Source organism: Populus trichocarpa, chromosome 3, assembly GCF_000002775.5.
Source record: "Populus trichocarpa isolate Nisqually-1 chromosome 3, P.trichocarpa_v4.1, whole genome shotgun sequence".
Lineage (NCBI taxonomy): Eukaryota > Viridiplantae > Streptophyta > Magnoliopsida > Malpighiales > Salicaceae > Populus > Populus trichocarpa.
In genome coordinates, this window is record NC_037287.2 from 21,010,510 (window position 1) to 21,025,978 (window position 15,469).

The 15,469-nt window shown below is 28.7% G+C and overlaps 2 protein-coding genes across 2 annotated transcripts; both read right to left on the reverse strand.

The window, feature by feature from the left end:
• Nucleotides 1-202: 202 nt before the first annotated feature.
• On the reverse strand, nt 203-2,162 carry LOC7461389 (GATA transcription factor 29). Its single transcript, XM_052451680.1, has 3 exons — nt 1,959-2,162; nt 388-774; nt 203-292 (listed from the first exon to the last, which is right to left on the reverse strand). Exons 1-3 carry the CDS (start codon nt 2,160-2,162, stop codon nt 203-205), a joined length of 681 nt encoding a protein of 226 aa, XP_052307640.1.
• Nucleotides 2,163-9,842: 7,680 nt separating this feature from the next.
• On the reverse strand, nt 9,843-11,956 carry LOC127905133 (uncharacterized). Its single transcript, XM_052451681.1, has 3 exons — nt 11,729-11,956; nt 10,087-10,683; nt 9,843-9,932 (listed from the first exon to the last, which is right to left on the reverse strand). Exons 1-3 carry the CDS (start codon nt 11,954-11,956, stop codon nt 9,843-9,845), a joined length of 915 nt encoding a protein of 304 aa, XP_052307641.1.
• Between the last annotated feature and the right edge of the window lie 3,513 nt (nt 11,957-15,469).

The following is a 15,469-nucleotide window of genomic DNA, read 5'->3' on the forward strand; positions in this document are numbered from 1 at the left end:
AAGCATAAGAGGAAGCTGGAGGCCGGGAACATCCGTCCTCTATTTTCCGGCAAGTTGTGAAATGAATGCCATCAATGTCGGTCATGGGATTCTGATGATATTCTTGAAGTAAATTTCGGATTATAAAACATGATAGGGCAAATCATCCCCGAATAGTATAACTTTTAACAAGATGATGCCGCCATTGCTCTCTTTAAACATTCTAAATGCCGTTAGTCCGTCGGGCTGCTTCTCTAGCCCTTCTTTTCTCCTCTTCCTTTCTGTACTTGATACCACATGCATTACAGAGTGTCTAAAAGCATGAAGCAAAGAGTATCATCAATCCTGTGGCACAGCATACAAATGTTACTGAATAGCAAAAGAGAGAACTTTTTCCTTGAAAGTTACCTTGGGACCAAGGGGGCCTTTGCGCCACATTGGTGTGTCATCGGTGTTGCAACTCCGGTTACTGCACCTCTTATTATGGTCAATAAAGGTCCTACGTGAACCAGAGGAACTTCCAACCTCACCATGATCACCATCCCTAGCTACTGTGTTGAGGAGTGTTCGACCGTTCATCGTTGGTATTTGAAAGTTACCAGGATTGCTGTTGATGCAACTGTAGGACTTGGGGTAAGCAGCAAATCCCACTGCAGAATCAGCAGCATATTGAGTATTCATGTAATGGGGATGGTTCCCCATCATCTCCCGTGGCCAAGATCCATGAAGATTGTCTCCATTAAGCCTCCCATGGTGATTTAAACCAGCATTAGCCATATCATGATGATTTGTGCCCTGTATAAGCCAAGTTTGAGATTACTTTTTTATCGATTAATTAATGATCTTACTGTTTAACAACAACAACAACTAAAGAAAAAGCACTTCCATCAAGATATGAAATGGTAATTAATTAAGCATATTGAGATCAAATTTCATACAATCAATAGCTAATTGCCCTGCAGGGAGCATTTGATTAGTAACCCGTGGATTCCTAATTACATTATGTGATTGTATTTAATTAGCATTAGATATTAATTAAAACAAAATGGGTTCTGATCAATTTTTTTTTTTCATTTTCTAATTTAGATCTACAAGTTCTTAAGCAGGATTCTCAATGCTATGCTTTCATTATCCTTAGCATATGAATCTATTTCTTTATTTAATAATTTAAGTTTAAATTATAATTAACGTAGTTTATATTTAATTATTATATATTAAAATAAAGATATCCCCATCATATAGCTCAAGATTTAACACACACGTATATATTAACTCTTAATTAGCAACTATAGTATACTGATAAACATACCTTTGGTTGCTTTTGTACATGGAAATTAAACTTTTTTTTTTTCTTAACTCTGCAACCATACCTAAAAACTAATAATAAATATCATAGTTTAAATATTTGCTGAGAATGAAATTACTTATATTTGAAACATATATGGAAATGCTTAATTAATTGTCCATTCATTTTCTAGAATTAATATTTCAAGTTATGAAATGAAAAAAAAAACAAATTCCACTCAAATTACCTAGCTACCCTTCCATTTCTCATTTCTATAAAGTTTTGAATTTGATTATATATATATATATATAAAGAAGCGTCCATCAAATTGAAAAGGATATAAAACGAGCAATTATATCACGGTATTGTTGTTTATTGTCATGGATTATTTGAAGCTTATCCCTTTTTTATTTTTTCTATCAAAATCAAATGAATAAACTATTTATAAATTGGAATAAAATTATCATGGATATATCAAATCAATAATGAGCAAATTTAGACCATCTTATTAGCATAGTATCATTTCTTAAGTAAAAAATCATGTAAGATAATTCCTCAAGTGACTTTCATGATTAGTCCTCTATGATACTTGACACAATGGATAATGAATTTGAGCAGAAATTCATAAGAACTGGGCAGAATATTTTGTTTTCAAACTTCGCAGTAGTTGATCAAATCAGTGTAAGAGTTATACCTGTGAGTAAGGAGCATTGAAGCTGAGGATGGCTGGTTGATGGGTCTTGAGGGCCCTATTAGACCTAAAGTATTGCTCAAATTGTGGTTGATCATCTGGCAATCCCAATTTCAGAGTCAAATCCACATTGTTTTCTGTGTTATTCTGATGATCACAACCCCCTTTCCAATTATCAGTAGCCTGATCAAACCACTGGGATTCCATGAATATTCTTTGCCCAGATCAAAAACCTTCGCAGACAAGAACAGCCAACAAATTGACCATGCAATAATATTATGAGAAAAAATTCATAGAATCATGAAAGATAAGAGGGAGAGGTGGGCATGCAAGAAAGTTAAAAGTGAAGCACTCAATGGATAATTGGATACCGACAAAATGGCCTGCAAGACTGCCAAAGATACTAGATACAGACACACTTTTAATGTGAAGTCATAACAAAAATCATCATTAAGACAACAGACAAGCACACTTACTATAAATTCTTGAACGTATAGTACAGTACTTACTACTGTATAAATTTGTACTTGATTTAAGGTTGATTGTCCCTCCTTGAGGTTAACCTCTAATGATTTGTCTCAGATCCAGTGTTAGCGTGCGTTTGTTAATGATAATACGGTGCACCGTGGCCTTGTTCCCGCAAGAATAAGCAGATCATCCAAGGTCCATGCAAATAAATAATTTGTTTTATATCTCTGAAAGATGATGATGGATAGCATAATTAATTGTTTTAGCAATTAATTATTTTTATTACACGGTGAGAGTTATTCTCGAGTTAGCTTACATGTCAACCAATAAGAATAAGTTTTTTTTTTTATGTTGACAAAATTTTTGTATTTTGTTTTTCTTTTTGAAAAGTGCAAAATATACATGTGTTTTTATTTCTTTGAGACTATGCTTTTTAATATATTTTGAGCTTATTATAAGTTATTTTTATGAATTTGACATGTTTAAGAGACTTTGTAAATTAATTGATAAAAGATAAGAATTTCTGCATTTTATGTTTCGGACCTTGCTTCTTATAACAGGTTTTTCATAAAGTTATAATTTTAGAATGTGAACGTGAGCTGAATCACAATTAAAGTACACATATCAAGCTTTTCAGGAAGGTATTATGGGTAGAAATCCGAGTTCGTTTGGATCTCTAATCAGCCTGCAAAATCGGGTTGAAATCTTACTTGTAGCAGGATTTTCTGTTTTCATACTACAAATTCAAACAGACATATTTTGAGCCTCGGACATCAAAATCATACGATTCAAAAGCCCAAAATCATCTACACATTCAGGACTACAACGTTTTTGAAGGATGTCAGGTCAGATAAAATCATTTTAAAGGCGAAAATCCGAACGCAATCTGAAGGACGAGATTAGTCTCCTGATTTGATGAGGAAACTAACGGTGCCAAGCATTTCACCATGGCTGAGAGTCTAACATAGAAACGATGGGCCTTAGGATCCAAAAAAGGTGCATATCAAGTCTCTAACATGCCATGAATGAAAAAATACAGCTGAGATAATCGGATATTGCAAGAAACTAAGTCTAAGTTGCAGTAGAGTTGGAATTACAACAAAATAGTGAGAGTAGCAGAGTCCATTTTCAACATATATTTTGAGGGATTTAACCAACCTTAAGGACCAGATAAAGAAGGAAGGAATTAAATAGCTTAAGTACTTCTAATTAGCCTAAGAATCCTAAAGAAATCTAGTAGCCAATTGAGAGAATAAATAGAGTAGAGCACGACTGAAACAGGAGCTCTGCAACATTCTTTTCTTCTTTGTTTTTGTCAATTTTCCAGCAACTATGAACTAATTCCTAAATTTAGTTCAAGAGAAATACACACCATCACCATTAGCAAGTTGTGAGAAGTAATTTATCATTGTAATTCTATATTTATTTTTTCTTATTTATAATTATGCTATTGATTGTTATCCAAGCTTATTGAATTGTTTTGAGATGACATGTATGCTTTCTAGTTTCTTTCAATCTGTAATTGTTGTTAGGGACTAAAGTAAGAAGCAAAAGAATTAATTTGATTGTTGCAACTCTCATCTTTATTTATTAGAAAAGAATAAACTAAGTTAAATTGTCAAACTTTTGAACGTTTACTTAGAATAATTTCACAGACTTTACTCCTACGAATAGTACTAAGTGAATGAGAATTGCTTTCAATATGAAATTTGCTTGATGGTAAGAAATTGATTAGAGAGCTTTGTCTTATTAATTTACTCGTAATCTCATCTATTTCCCTCAGATTTAAGGAATATCAAATTTATTTGCTTAACATGAAAAAATATTTATTTTACTGCAATGATCAACAAATTTATAGGAATGAATGTGTGGACCTTTAAATTGAGTTAACAACATATTAATTTATTATTTTTTTTTAGAATTTTGTTTCTTTAATTTTTATTCTAATCGATCCCCCGTTCTTTTTTATTTCAGTATATTGTAGGAAGACTAAACGAAATTTTTCTTGGGTTTGACCTGGTTTTCACGATTATACTACAAATTTATTTTGTTTTTAATAATTAAGTCAGAATTATATTTTGAAAGTTCTGACGACCGACCACTCTTCTCTGTTTATTTATCTTGTAATCATTTCCGAAACACCATCAAATTTATCGATACTAAAACATGTTTGCTATTCATATAACTAATATGGTAAGAGTACCTCGTGAGTTTAGCAAACCACAAAATTTTCTAAACTTATACCAAGAAAAATACGGTAAACTTGATTATTATTACACACATGAAGAGTGACAAAAAAAAAAAAAAGTAATTGGTGCCTCAATCTTGAAATTGAGTATAGGTATATACAAGTTCTAACAAAAATCATAAATATGAAAAAATTCAAAAAGATTGTGAGCGATGATATTGTAATATTAAGGTGAGATTTAATGATGGATCCCATGAATCTAATGACTCGTGTATTATTAAAGTTTTTTCTTGTCTTTTTTCTTATGTTAGCATCACTTAACTATAACTTAAATTCGGCAATTATCCAATCATATATCAAATCATTCACTTAAATAATAATAAAAAATATAAAACTGAGTATTAATTCCCCTATATTTATACTAGCAAAACAACTTCGAATTTTTTTTTTATTTCTAACACTTTTTAAATTTTCAAATTGTAGAAATTAAGAAAAAAATAAAAAAAAAACATATTGGGGGGGGGTAAACTATCTTCACATTTTGTAGTTAAAAAGGAAAATGAATTAATAGAAATAAAAAAAACGTATTTTAACTTTTATGCAGTGTGATTATTGTGATATCAAAATTAATCTGATTATTAAAAAGTTTAAATTCGGTTAAAAAATTGTAAATAATATATATATATATATATATATATATATATATATATATATATATATATATATAGAGAGAGAGAGAGAGAGAGAGAGAGAGAGAGAGAGAGAAGCTGATTTGTTGTAGAAGAAATTTATAAAAAAAAAACCAATAAATTTGAATGAATAATCTCGATAGTGGAAAATATATGTATTCGTGGTTTTATTTATTTTTTATTTTTTTTAGGTACTCAATTTCAATGCTATATTCCATCTCAAACGGACCAGGACAGATTTGAGAAAAAACATAAATTTTAAATTGTTTAATTTGAAAACTATAAGAAAAATTAAAAAATTTCCAAATAGATTCTTTTATAAATTGATTCGCATAACAAGATTACTTTCTGATATAGAAAGAATGACGAGTTAAATTCAAATAGGGTTAAAATAGGGTAAATAGTATTTTTTTTTTCTATGAGAAATATATATATATATTTTTATAAAAAATTACTTTAATTCAAAATTTTAAATTATGACCGATTAACTTATATATTATTTTTTAGCACACTTTTTTAAACAAAACCATTTATACTTAAAATTTATAAAATTATATATAAAAAAGGTGATGAGATTTAAATTCTCAAATGATTGTCATCGAAGTTTTAAATTATATAAAAAAATAATTTAATTTAAAATATTAAAATATTAAGTAACGTTTAATTAAAATATAATATCATTTTAATCTCTAACACTCCATTTAAAAACATTTTGCTGACACACCATCTTCTCATCTTAATTTATGTTTCAAGATGATTACTTTCTTAACACAAACATATATATATATTAACACATACTCTAAATGGTGAGAAGGAATCATTGTTTTCCCACACACATTTCACTGTGGATTACAACAGTAATCCACAGTGATTCTTCCCCATTTTTTTTTTATTTACTTTTCCCTTTTTTTTTCGTTTTTTTTTCAAAAACAATTTTCAACTTTCCTAATTTTTCTTTTTTTTCTTTTATTTTTTCTTTTGTTTTTTTCAAAATTATTTTTGTTGATTTTACTTTTTAAATATTGACCTGATTTAACACATACTCTAAATGGTGTGGGGGAATCACTGTTCCCCCACACACATTTCACTGTGGATTACAACAGTAATCCACAGTGATTCTTCCCCACTTTTTTTTTTATTTTTTTTTATTTTTTTACTTTTACTTTTCCTTTTTTTTTGTTTTTTCAACTTTCCTAATTTTTCTTTTTTTCATTTATTTTTTCTTTTTTTTTTCCAAAATTATTTTTGTTGATTTTACTTTTTAAATATTGATTAGGTTAAAATTTTTGCTTTGTGATTTTTTTCTTGAAAATACTGTGGATTGCTGCGATGTTTTTCCACATAGTTTTTCTATTTTATTTCTTTATTTTTTAAAATTATATTTTTTGATTTTTTTTAATATGAAGCTGATTGAGAATTTTTTTTTGTAATTTTTTTTCTTTAAAACATTGTTTATTGCTACAGTGTTTCTCCGCATGGTTTTTTTTTATGATTTTCTCCGAAATTATCTTTTTTTATTTTATTTTTTAATATTGAGCTGGTTAAAAATTACAGTTACAATATGTGAGGAAAACACTTTAACTTTCCTCGAAAATTACTGTTGGTTGCTACAGTGTTTTTTCCCACATGGTTTTTTTCTGTTTTTGTTATGTTTTTCCCTAAAATTATCTTCGTCAATTTTATTTTTTAAATATTAAGCTGGTTAAGAATTGTAATTACAAGTTTTTCCTCAAAAAACACTATGGATTGATACAGTTTTTTCTCACATAGTTTTTTTCCAGTTTCTTTTGTGTTTTTTTTTTTTGTAATATTTTTTTCCAAAATCATTTTCGTCGATTTTATTTTTTTAAATATTGAGTTGGTTAAAATTTAACTTTGTAATAAAGCTTAATCATGTGAGGAAAGTATTGTAGCTTTGCTCATAAAACATTGTGGATTGCTACGGTGTCTCTCCGCATAGTTTTTTTTCGTTATAATTTTTTTCAAATTATCTTTTTCAATTTTATTTTTTTAATATTGAGTTGTTTGTGAATTACAATTACAAGTCATTACAAATAAGGCTAAATCATGTGGGGAAGCACTGTAGCTTTCATCACAAAACACTGTGAATTGCTACAGTGTTTCCAACATGATTTTTTCCCCATTTTTTGGTGTTTGTTTTTTTTTTTCTAAAATTATCTATGTTGATTTTTTTTAATATTGAGCCGATTAAGAATTTAGCTTTGTTATTTTTTTTCTTGAAAATACTGTGAATTGTTGTAGTGTTTTCCCATGTGATTTTTTTATGATTTTTTCCAAAATTATCTTTGTCGATTTTTTTTTTAATATTGAGTTGGTTAAGAATTATAATTACAATAAATCTAAATCATATGAGGAAAGCGTTGTAGTTTTTCTCACAAAACACTGTGGATTGCTACAATATTTCTCTAAATAGTTTTTTAGTTTATTTTATTGGGAAAAACGCTATAATTTTCCTCACAAAACATTGTCAATTACTGCAACATTTTTTCTCATGGGTTTTTTTCCCTTCCAAAATTATCTTTGTTGGTTTTTTTTAATATTAAGTTGGTAGAGAATTTAAGCTTTGTATTTTTTTTTTGCTTTTTATTAACTGAAAAGCTAAATCATGTGGCGAAAGTACTGTATCTTTCCTCACAAAACACTGTAGATTGCTACAAATCATTTTGTTCAGTCTCTAAGTTTTTGATCACCAACACAACTTTTTTTTCCCGTCATGAAATATTTGCTCCATCATACCTTTAATTTCTATTACTTATCTAGCGCTGGTTCACAATTATAACACTATCAAGTGTATTTGTTTTATAAGCCCGCGGCAGAGCGCGGGCAAGTTATCTCGTGTGTATATATATATATATATATATATATATATATATATATATATATATATAAGGTTGATGAGAATATTGCTAAATTAATCTAGGATAACGAAACACCGATCACATTAATATATAGATTTTAGGTCAACACTACAAGACAATCATTAAAAAAAAAAAAAAACTACAATGTCTTTGGCACAACAAGACTTATTTTAAAGAAAATTAAATATTATTCCGTTTAGTGGTTGCTCCTCGGGCCCACCTCCAATCCTCCTCCGTTTTGTATTTGATACTGCATGTTTTGCGCAAAGACTGTTGAAATAAAATAAATAAATTTCAGTATTTTTTTTAATCATAATTACTAAATCTAGTTTCACGGACCAACTCGAGACTTAATTGATTCATTCCATGGCCAAGCTTTTTTTATTAAAAAAATCTATATAAATTTATCTAGTTGATTCTGCAGTTCAACTTATGATTTGATCGATATATTTTTATTTTTAAAAAACATTTTTTAAATATAAATTATTTTAATTCACTCAGTTAATCATTCAATTTATAACTGGGTTTCATACTGAGTGCCCAGAAACATATAATTACATTCAATTATTGAATATAATGCATTGTTATATATGTAACTTTTGGGAATTAAAGGAGTTACCTTGGGTCCAAGGGGGCGATATATATTTAATAACCTAATTAAATATCACATAAAAAAAAATCTATGTTTTAGATTTCAATATTAATTTAAAGTTGAGAATTTAGATAAATTCTATTTTGAAATATTGAACTAGTTTTTGGTAGGTGACGATACAATATGAAAACAACAAGAATAATTTTTTTTCCGAGGCTACTTAATTATTTCTATAAACGATTAATTAGAAATTTATATTTTTAGAATAACTAACCGCAACGTTGTCTCGCATAGACTATGTTGAAACAATACCAATAATTACATAGGGATCTCATATACCGTCTTTTTATAGTTGTGTTTGGTTAATATTCAGGACATAAAGCACAAATACAGAAACAACAAAAATATATTTGGTTAGTAAGACAGAGACAGAGATAAAAACATAAAATAAATCTGTCTTTACAATAGTTTTGGAGTAAATTCTTATCCTTTCAGATCAATGTCTTTTCTACAATATTTAAAATAGTTTTTTTTTCTATGAGAAATATATATTTTTATATTAAAAAATCACTTTAATTCAAAAAATTAAACTATGATTAATTTTATATTATTTTTAGCGCACTTTTTCAAGTAAAACGTTTTGGATTTAAAACTAACAAAATTATATATAAAAAAGATGGTGAGATTTAAATTCTCAATTTATCATAATTAAAGTTTTAAATCATATAAAAAAATCATTTTAATTTAAAATATTAAAATTTTTAGTGATGTTTAATTAAAATATAATATCATTTTACTCTCTAACACTCCATTTAAAAACATTTTGCTGACACACCATCTTCTCATCTTAATTTTTGTTTCAAGATAATTAATTTCTTAACACAAACACATATATAAGGGTGAATAAGAGAATATTGCTAAATTAATCTAGGATAACGAAACACCGATCACATTAATATATAGATTTTTCTTCAACAGTTCAAGACAATCATAAAAAAAAAAAAAACACTGCAATGTCTTTAGCACAAAAGACTTATTAATTTTGAGGGAAATTAAGCACTAATTAAGAGACTAAATATTATTCCGTTTATTGGTTGCTCCTCGGGCCTTCCTCCGATCCTCCTCCTTTTTGTATTTGATACCGCATGCGTTACACAAAGACTGTAAAAACAAAGTAGAAAATAAAATAAATTAATTAATATCAGTACTTTTTTATCGTAGTTATTTACTGTGTGCCCAGAAACATATAATTACATTCAACTATTGAATATAATGCTTTGTTATATAAGCAACTTTTGGAAATTAAAGGAGTTACCTTCGGTCCAAGGGGGCCGCTTCTCCACATTGGAGTATTCCTTGTGTTGCAGTTCAAATTTGTACATCTTCTATATGGATCGAAGTAACAAATTTGGCGTGAACGTCTTGGTCCTCTCCTACGAGAGCCATAGGAGCTTCCAATCTGTCTATCTCTGGACGAGCCATTCGACAGTATGTGAGTGTTCAAAGTGCTCAATGGAGTCCAAAAAGGGTTGAGGCGATTTGAGAAGTTTGAAGGGTGTTGGTTCCCCTTGCCTCGTGCCACTGACTTGTAGGTTTGGCCACCTTGAGAGTGGTCTCCTCTGACCATCTTCCCAAAATCGATCCCAGCAGCAACACTTCCTCCGCCACCACAAGCAGTCCCATTGGCATTTAGACCAGCAACACTTCCTCCGCCACCACAAGCAATCCCATTGGCATTTAGACCAGCAACACTTCCTCCGCCGCCACCACCACCACAAGCAATCCCATTGGCATTTAGACCAGCAACAGTACTTCCTCCACCACCACCACGAGCAATCCCATTGTTAACTTTGCCAAAGTGATTTAGGACAACATGTTCTTGAGCTCCATTGGTTGGTCCAAAGTTTATCCCCTGTTGGAAAAAATTGTTAGTATTTTGTTTTAAGGTTTCTGTTGTTGTTGTTTTAGATATCGGATAGTGAAAAGTGGAATTGTGTATAGAATTAGGATAGCCAAGTAAAAGATGAGAAATTGAATGTGTGAAAATATATTGTAAAGTATATACAATCGAAGAAGTTGGCACAACATCAACTCATGAACAAAAATATATGGAAAACTGAGGGATTCAAAGGATTACTTACAATGTAGAAGAGTTCATAAGTAATAACCCTAATTAAATATCACACAATAAATAAAAAAATCTATGTTTTAGATTTCAATATTAATTTAAGGTTGAGAATTTAGATAAATTTTATTTTAAAATATTGAACTAGTTCTCGGTAGGTGACGTTACAATATGACAACAACGAGGATAATTTTTTTTTCCAGGGCTATTTAATTATTTCTATAAACGATTAACTAGAAATTCATAATTTTAGAATAACTGACCGCAACGTTATCTGGCACAAACTATTTTGAAACAATACCAATAATTATATAGGGATCTCACATACTGTCTTTTTTATAATTGTGTTTGGTTTGTATTCAGACATAAAAAACAAATACAGAAAGAACAGAAATATACTTGGTTAGAAAGATAAAGACAAAGACAGATACAAAGATAAAAACATGAAATGAATCTGTCTTTACAATAGTTTTGGAGTAAATTTCTATCATTTCAAAACAATGTCATCTCTATCTCCATTGTTTTTTTCTCTTTTGTCTTAAGATAATAATTAAATACTAATTATGTGTTAAGATTACATATTTATTAGAGATATGTAATCATTAGCCATATCTATTGGAGGCCATATGAATCTATGATATAAAATATATATTTCTAGAATATAAATTACACATTTGTTTTCTTAAATGAAGTTGATCACTCCATATAATGAAAAGATCAAAACTTCGAATACCAATTTTGCTATAGGTTGCACATACGCTTATTCTACCACGTTTTTTGCACCCCTACAACCTCAAAAATGTTGCATCGTTTGTAAGATAGAGTGATATACCTTATTGGCACTGGTGTTGGAGCCAGCATTGAAATTGAAATTGGCAAGATCAGGAGTAGTCATGGGGGCTGGGGTGTTGAACAAATCGATTAGGTTTATTCGATGACTTCTACCAGCATGATTTCCTAAACCAAGCTTCAAGGTTAGGTCCACCACGTTTCTTGCATCATTTTTGTCATGGGAGCACCCATTCGATCCAGTTGCTTGATGGAACCTTTGGGAATCCATGAGTGTTCGAAGTCTTTTATCTGTCTGCAAAAACAACCAACCAAGCCCATGAAAAATTATCAGATAGCTTCTTTGACATATAATTAAGAGATAGCTTCTTCTTCTTCTTCTTTTCTTTTTAACAATGGATGCCTTTTGGCAAGATGTAAAATGTGACAATCTACTGTTTAATTACATGACAAGAAAGCAAAAAATACTAGTGAGTAAAATGCATGTCAACGAGTGAAGTTAGATGCATGTTTTAAAAGGGTTTTGACCCCTTGTATAAGTGGTTTGATTGCAAGCAACAAAGGTGCAAGAATTAACACACTTGACAAAGACGAAGAACAACAAAAATTATCCCTTCACATGGAAAAAGGAAAAACAAAGCCAAGGGAGAGATGGCTCGGGGGGGGGGGGGGGGGGGGGGGTGGACTTACAAGATGCTATTAGCTTACTAGAGGGTGTGAAGTGAAACGAAGAATGGTAGCCTTAATTTATAGGGATTTCGAGGACATGGTATATATGGAAGGTAAGAAATGTGAAAGAAATTTTTATTTTTTTTCATTTGGAGATTATATATTTGTATCAAATCTGTATTTAAATTAATTAAACCTTCTGTAAATAATTTTATAAATTCAACAGTATATTCATTACATTAAAGCAATTCAATCAACAACACTCAATTAATAAAAAAAAAATTTGAGTTTTTTTTTAATTGGGATTCATCATCTTATCAAAATATGAGCCATATGGCTAATATCTTTACAGCTAGGGTGTACATGATATAGTCGGATTAGATTTGTGCCTATAATTGTATATAATTTAATTTTTGATATTTTATAAATTGTAAATCTAATTTTTTTTTATTCAAGTAAGTTGAATATATCGGGTTGGACTAAATTCTTCAAGAATATTACAAATATCAATGACTTGGGCATATATTGTTATTTTTCCATGGATCTGTTTTTAAAAACAACCCTACAACATGGACCGGTGGCATGACACCTCTAAGATTAGATATAATTTGTATACCTTGCACCACTATTAAATCCTAGTTACCCCCCTCCCTCTAACAAATAAACAAACTCTTTTTTGTTACATTAAAGAAATCTAATATGAAGTTCACTAACAACAACTTTGAAGTCAAAACATTTCTAAATAAAATAAAAATAAATATTGAATCCTCAAACTATTAAATTAGATAAAAGAAGTATAGGGTACATAAGTTGGGTTGGGTTAGGTTGAGTTGATCATCGAGTTTTAAAAATCTTAACCCATTACTCGATCCGTGATATCTATTTCTTAGGTTTTTTAATCCACTATTATTTATAATATTCACATTATCTAACTTAGATGAGTTGAGTTGGGTCGAATAATGTAAATATTATAGATTGGCTAATTTTTTTGAACACCCATGTTTTCAACCTTCAATATAATAATTGGATTTTTGTTAATAATAAAAGTAAATTATATCGAATTGTCTAAATGTAATGAATATATGATCAACTTTATATAAATATTAACACATACTATAGAATTAAATTTTTTGTTTGGTACAAACATATGGATTTAAAATGGAGCTTCTCCAAGAAAATAAAAAAGAAATGGAAGTAAGGTTTTAAAAATATTTCTATGCTCATTTTTTGTATATATATGGAAACAATCTTGTGTAATTGCAAAAAGAACCAACAAGTTTTATAGGCAAATATAATTTTATAATTAATTGTAATAGGTATCCTAATAATTAAAGATGATAGACTTAGTCTTGATACGTGAAAAGTCATTTGATTATTGTTATAGAATATAAAAAACAAAGATGATTTTTTATTTTAAAAATATAGAAATTCACTCAACATTATTCTAAAAAATATATTTATTTTTATCTTTTCAATAAAATATATTTTTATCTTCATATTATCTCTATGTCTATGTTACCTTAAAAGCGAAAAAACGAGGCCACAAGACAACACACCTCACTATTCTTTCTCATATTTTGGAAACTATATCTGGAATTTGTATCTTTTCGTATATTGCCATCGAATTATTCCAGTGAAAAGGACAACAATACCCTTGAATGGAATAAATGGAAAGTGCATTGCTGGTAATCACAATCCCTTAAAATTAGCTCCAATAATAGTCAAGAATGTATGCTATCTTTCTTAATTTTTTAGGTTAGAATTATAGCGAGTATTTAAAAAATATTAAATTGCATTGACAAATTTAAGTTATTGTAATTTCTTTTGTAATATGCATGATAATTATTGAGTTAACATCCCTTTTAATTATCAAAATTGGACGGCTAATGAAATCAGATTTTTCTATTTCCTCTTCAATTTGTTGACATAAAATAGGAAAATATTAGTTTTTAAATGTTAAGGCGGTATTTCTAAATGATCAATAACCTCAGAAAATCGAATTAATAAATCATTTGATGGTCTAATAATATTGTGATTAACCAAGATCCATAAGAGTAGTATTCGTGGAAATAAACCAAGAAATTAATCACTAGGGTTAGATTAGGGATTTTAATTAATTCATGTTTATCTAGCAAACAACAATACATATATATATCCTCACTTACTAAAACAGAATGTTCCTTTTAAACTAATAAGGTAGGATTAACTCGGATGTTTAAGAAATAAAAAATAAAATTCAAAACCAAGATCAAGAAGAAAAATATAGTAAACTTAAACCCTATCTACATGTTTGGAACCCTCTAGATTGAATTTAATTAACAGGTTTTAATAAAATTCCATATTTAATATCATTTTTAATAAAATTCCATATTTAATATCATTCTGAGGGTAAAGAATTGAATTCATCACTAAAAATGGTACAAAAATAAATTACTAAAAAAAACAATTAATGTAAAAACTAACTATTAAAAAATATGAACTTGCAAAAAAAGCAATAAAAACTTTTAAAGAAATGTTATGAATGCGAGGAGGATAATATAAAAATAAAATGAATTAAATTTTATCTTTTTTAAAATATAAATTTAACTTATATATCAATTAAATTTCAATTTAACACTATAATTAAATTTAATTAGAATTTAAAAAAAAAAGATTATGGTTTAAGTCTCATCTTACGCCATAAGCAAGAATTTTCCTTCCTCATTCCTCGTGGCCATCCTATTTCAACAAATAAGAGTGAACCTAATTTTTTTTCATAAAAAAAGGAAAATAATTTGCTTGTATTAATGAGGACTTGGACAAATGTAAGCGAGTGACTCCAATCTTGTTGTATAGTATCTTGAACTAGCTCAGCTAACCTAGCCTCTTCCGTCCCTCGGGACCAACAAAGGATAGTATAAAAATATACTTGCTTCTTATCTATCTGCACCTTATTTGTTTTTACATTTTAAAAAAATATAATTTTTTTAAATTTTTTTCTTTCCTTATCATTTTAATATACAAGTATCAAAAATAAATTTAAAAAATAAAAAATAATATTTTAATATATTTTTTAACCAAAAAAAAAAACTTTAAAAAACAATGAAACTCCCCCACCATCTTAATAAACAACTAC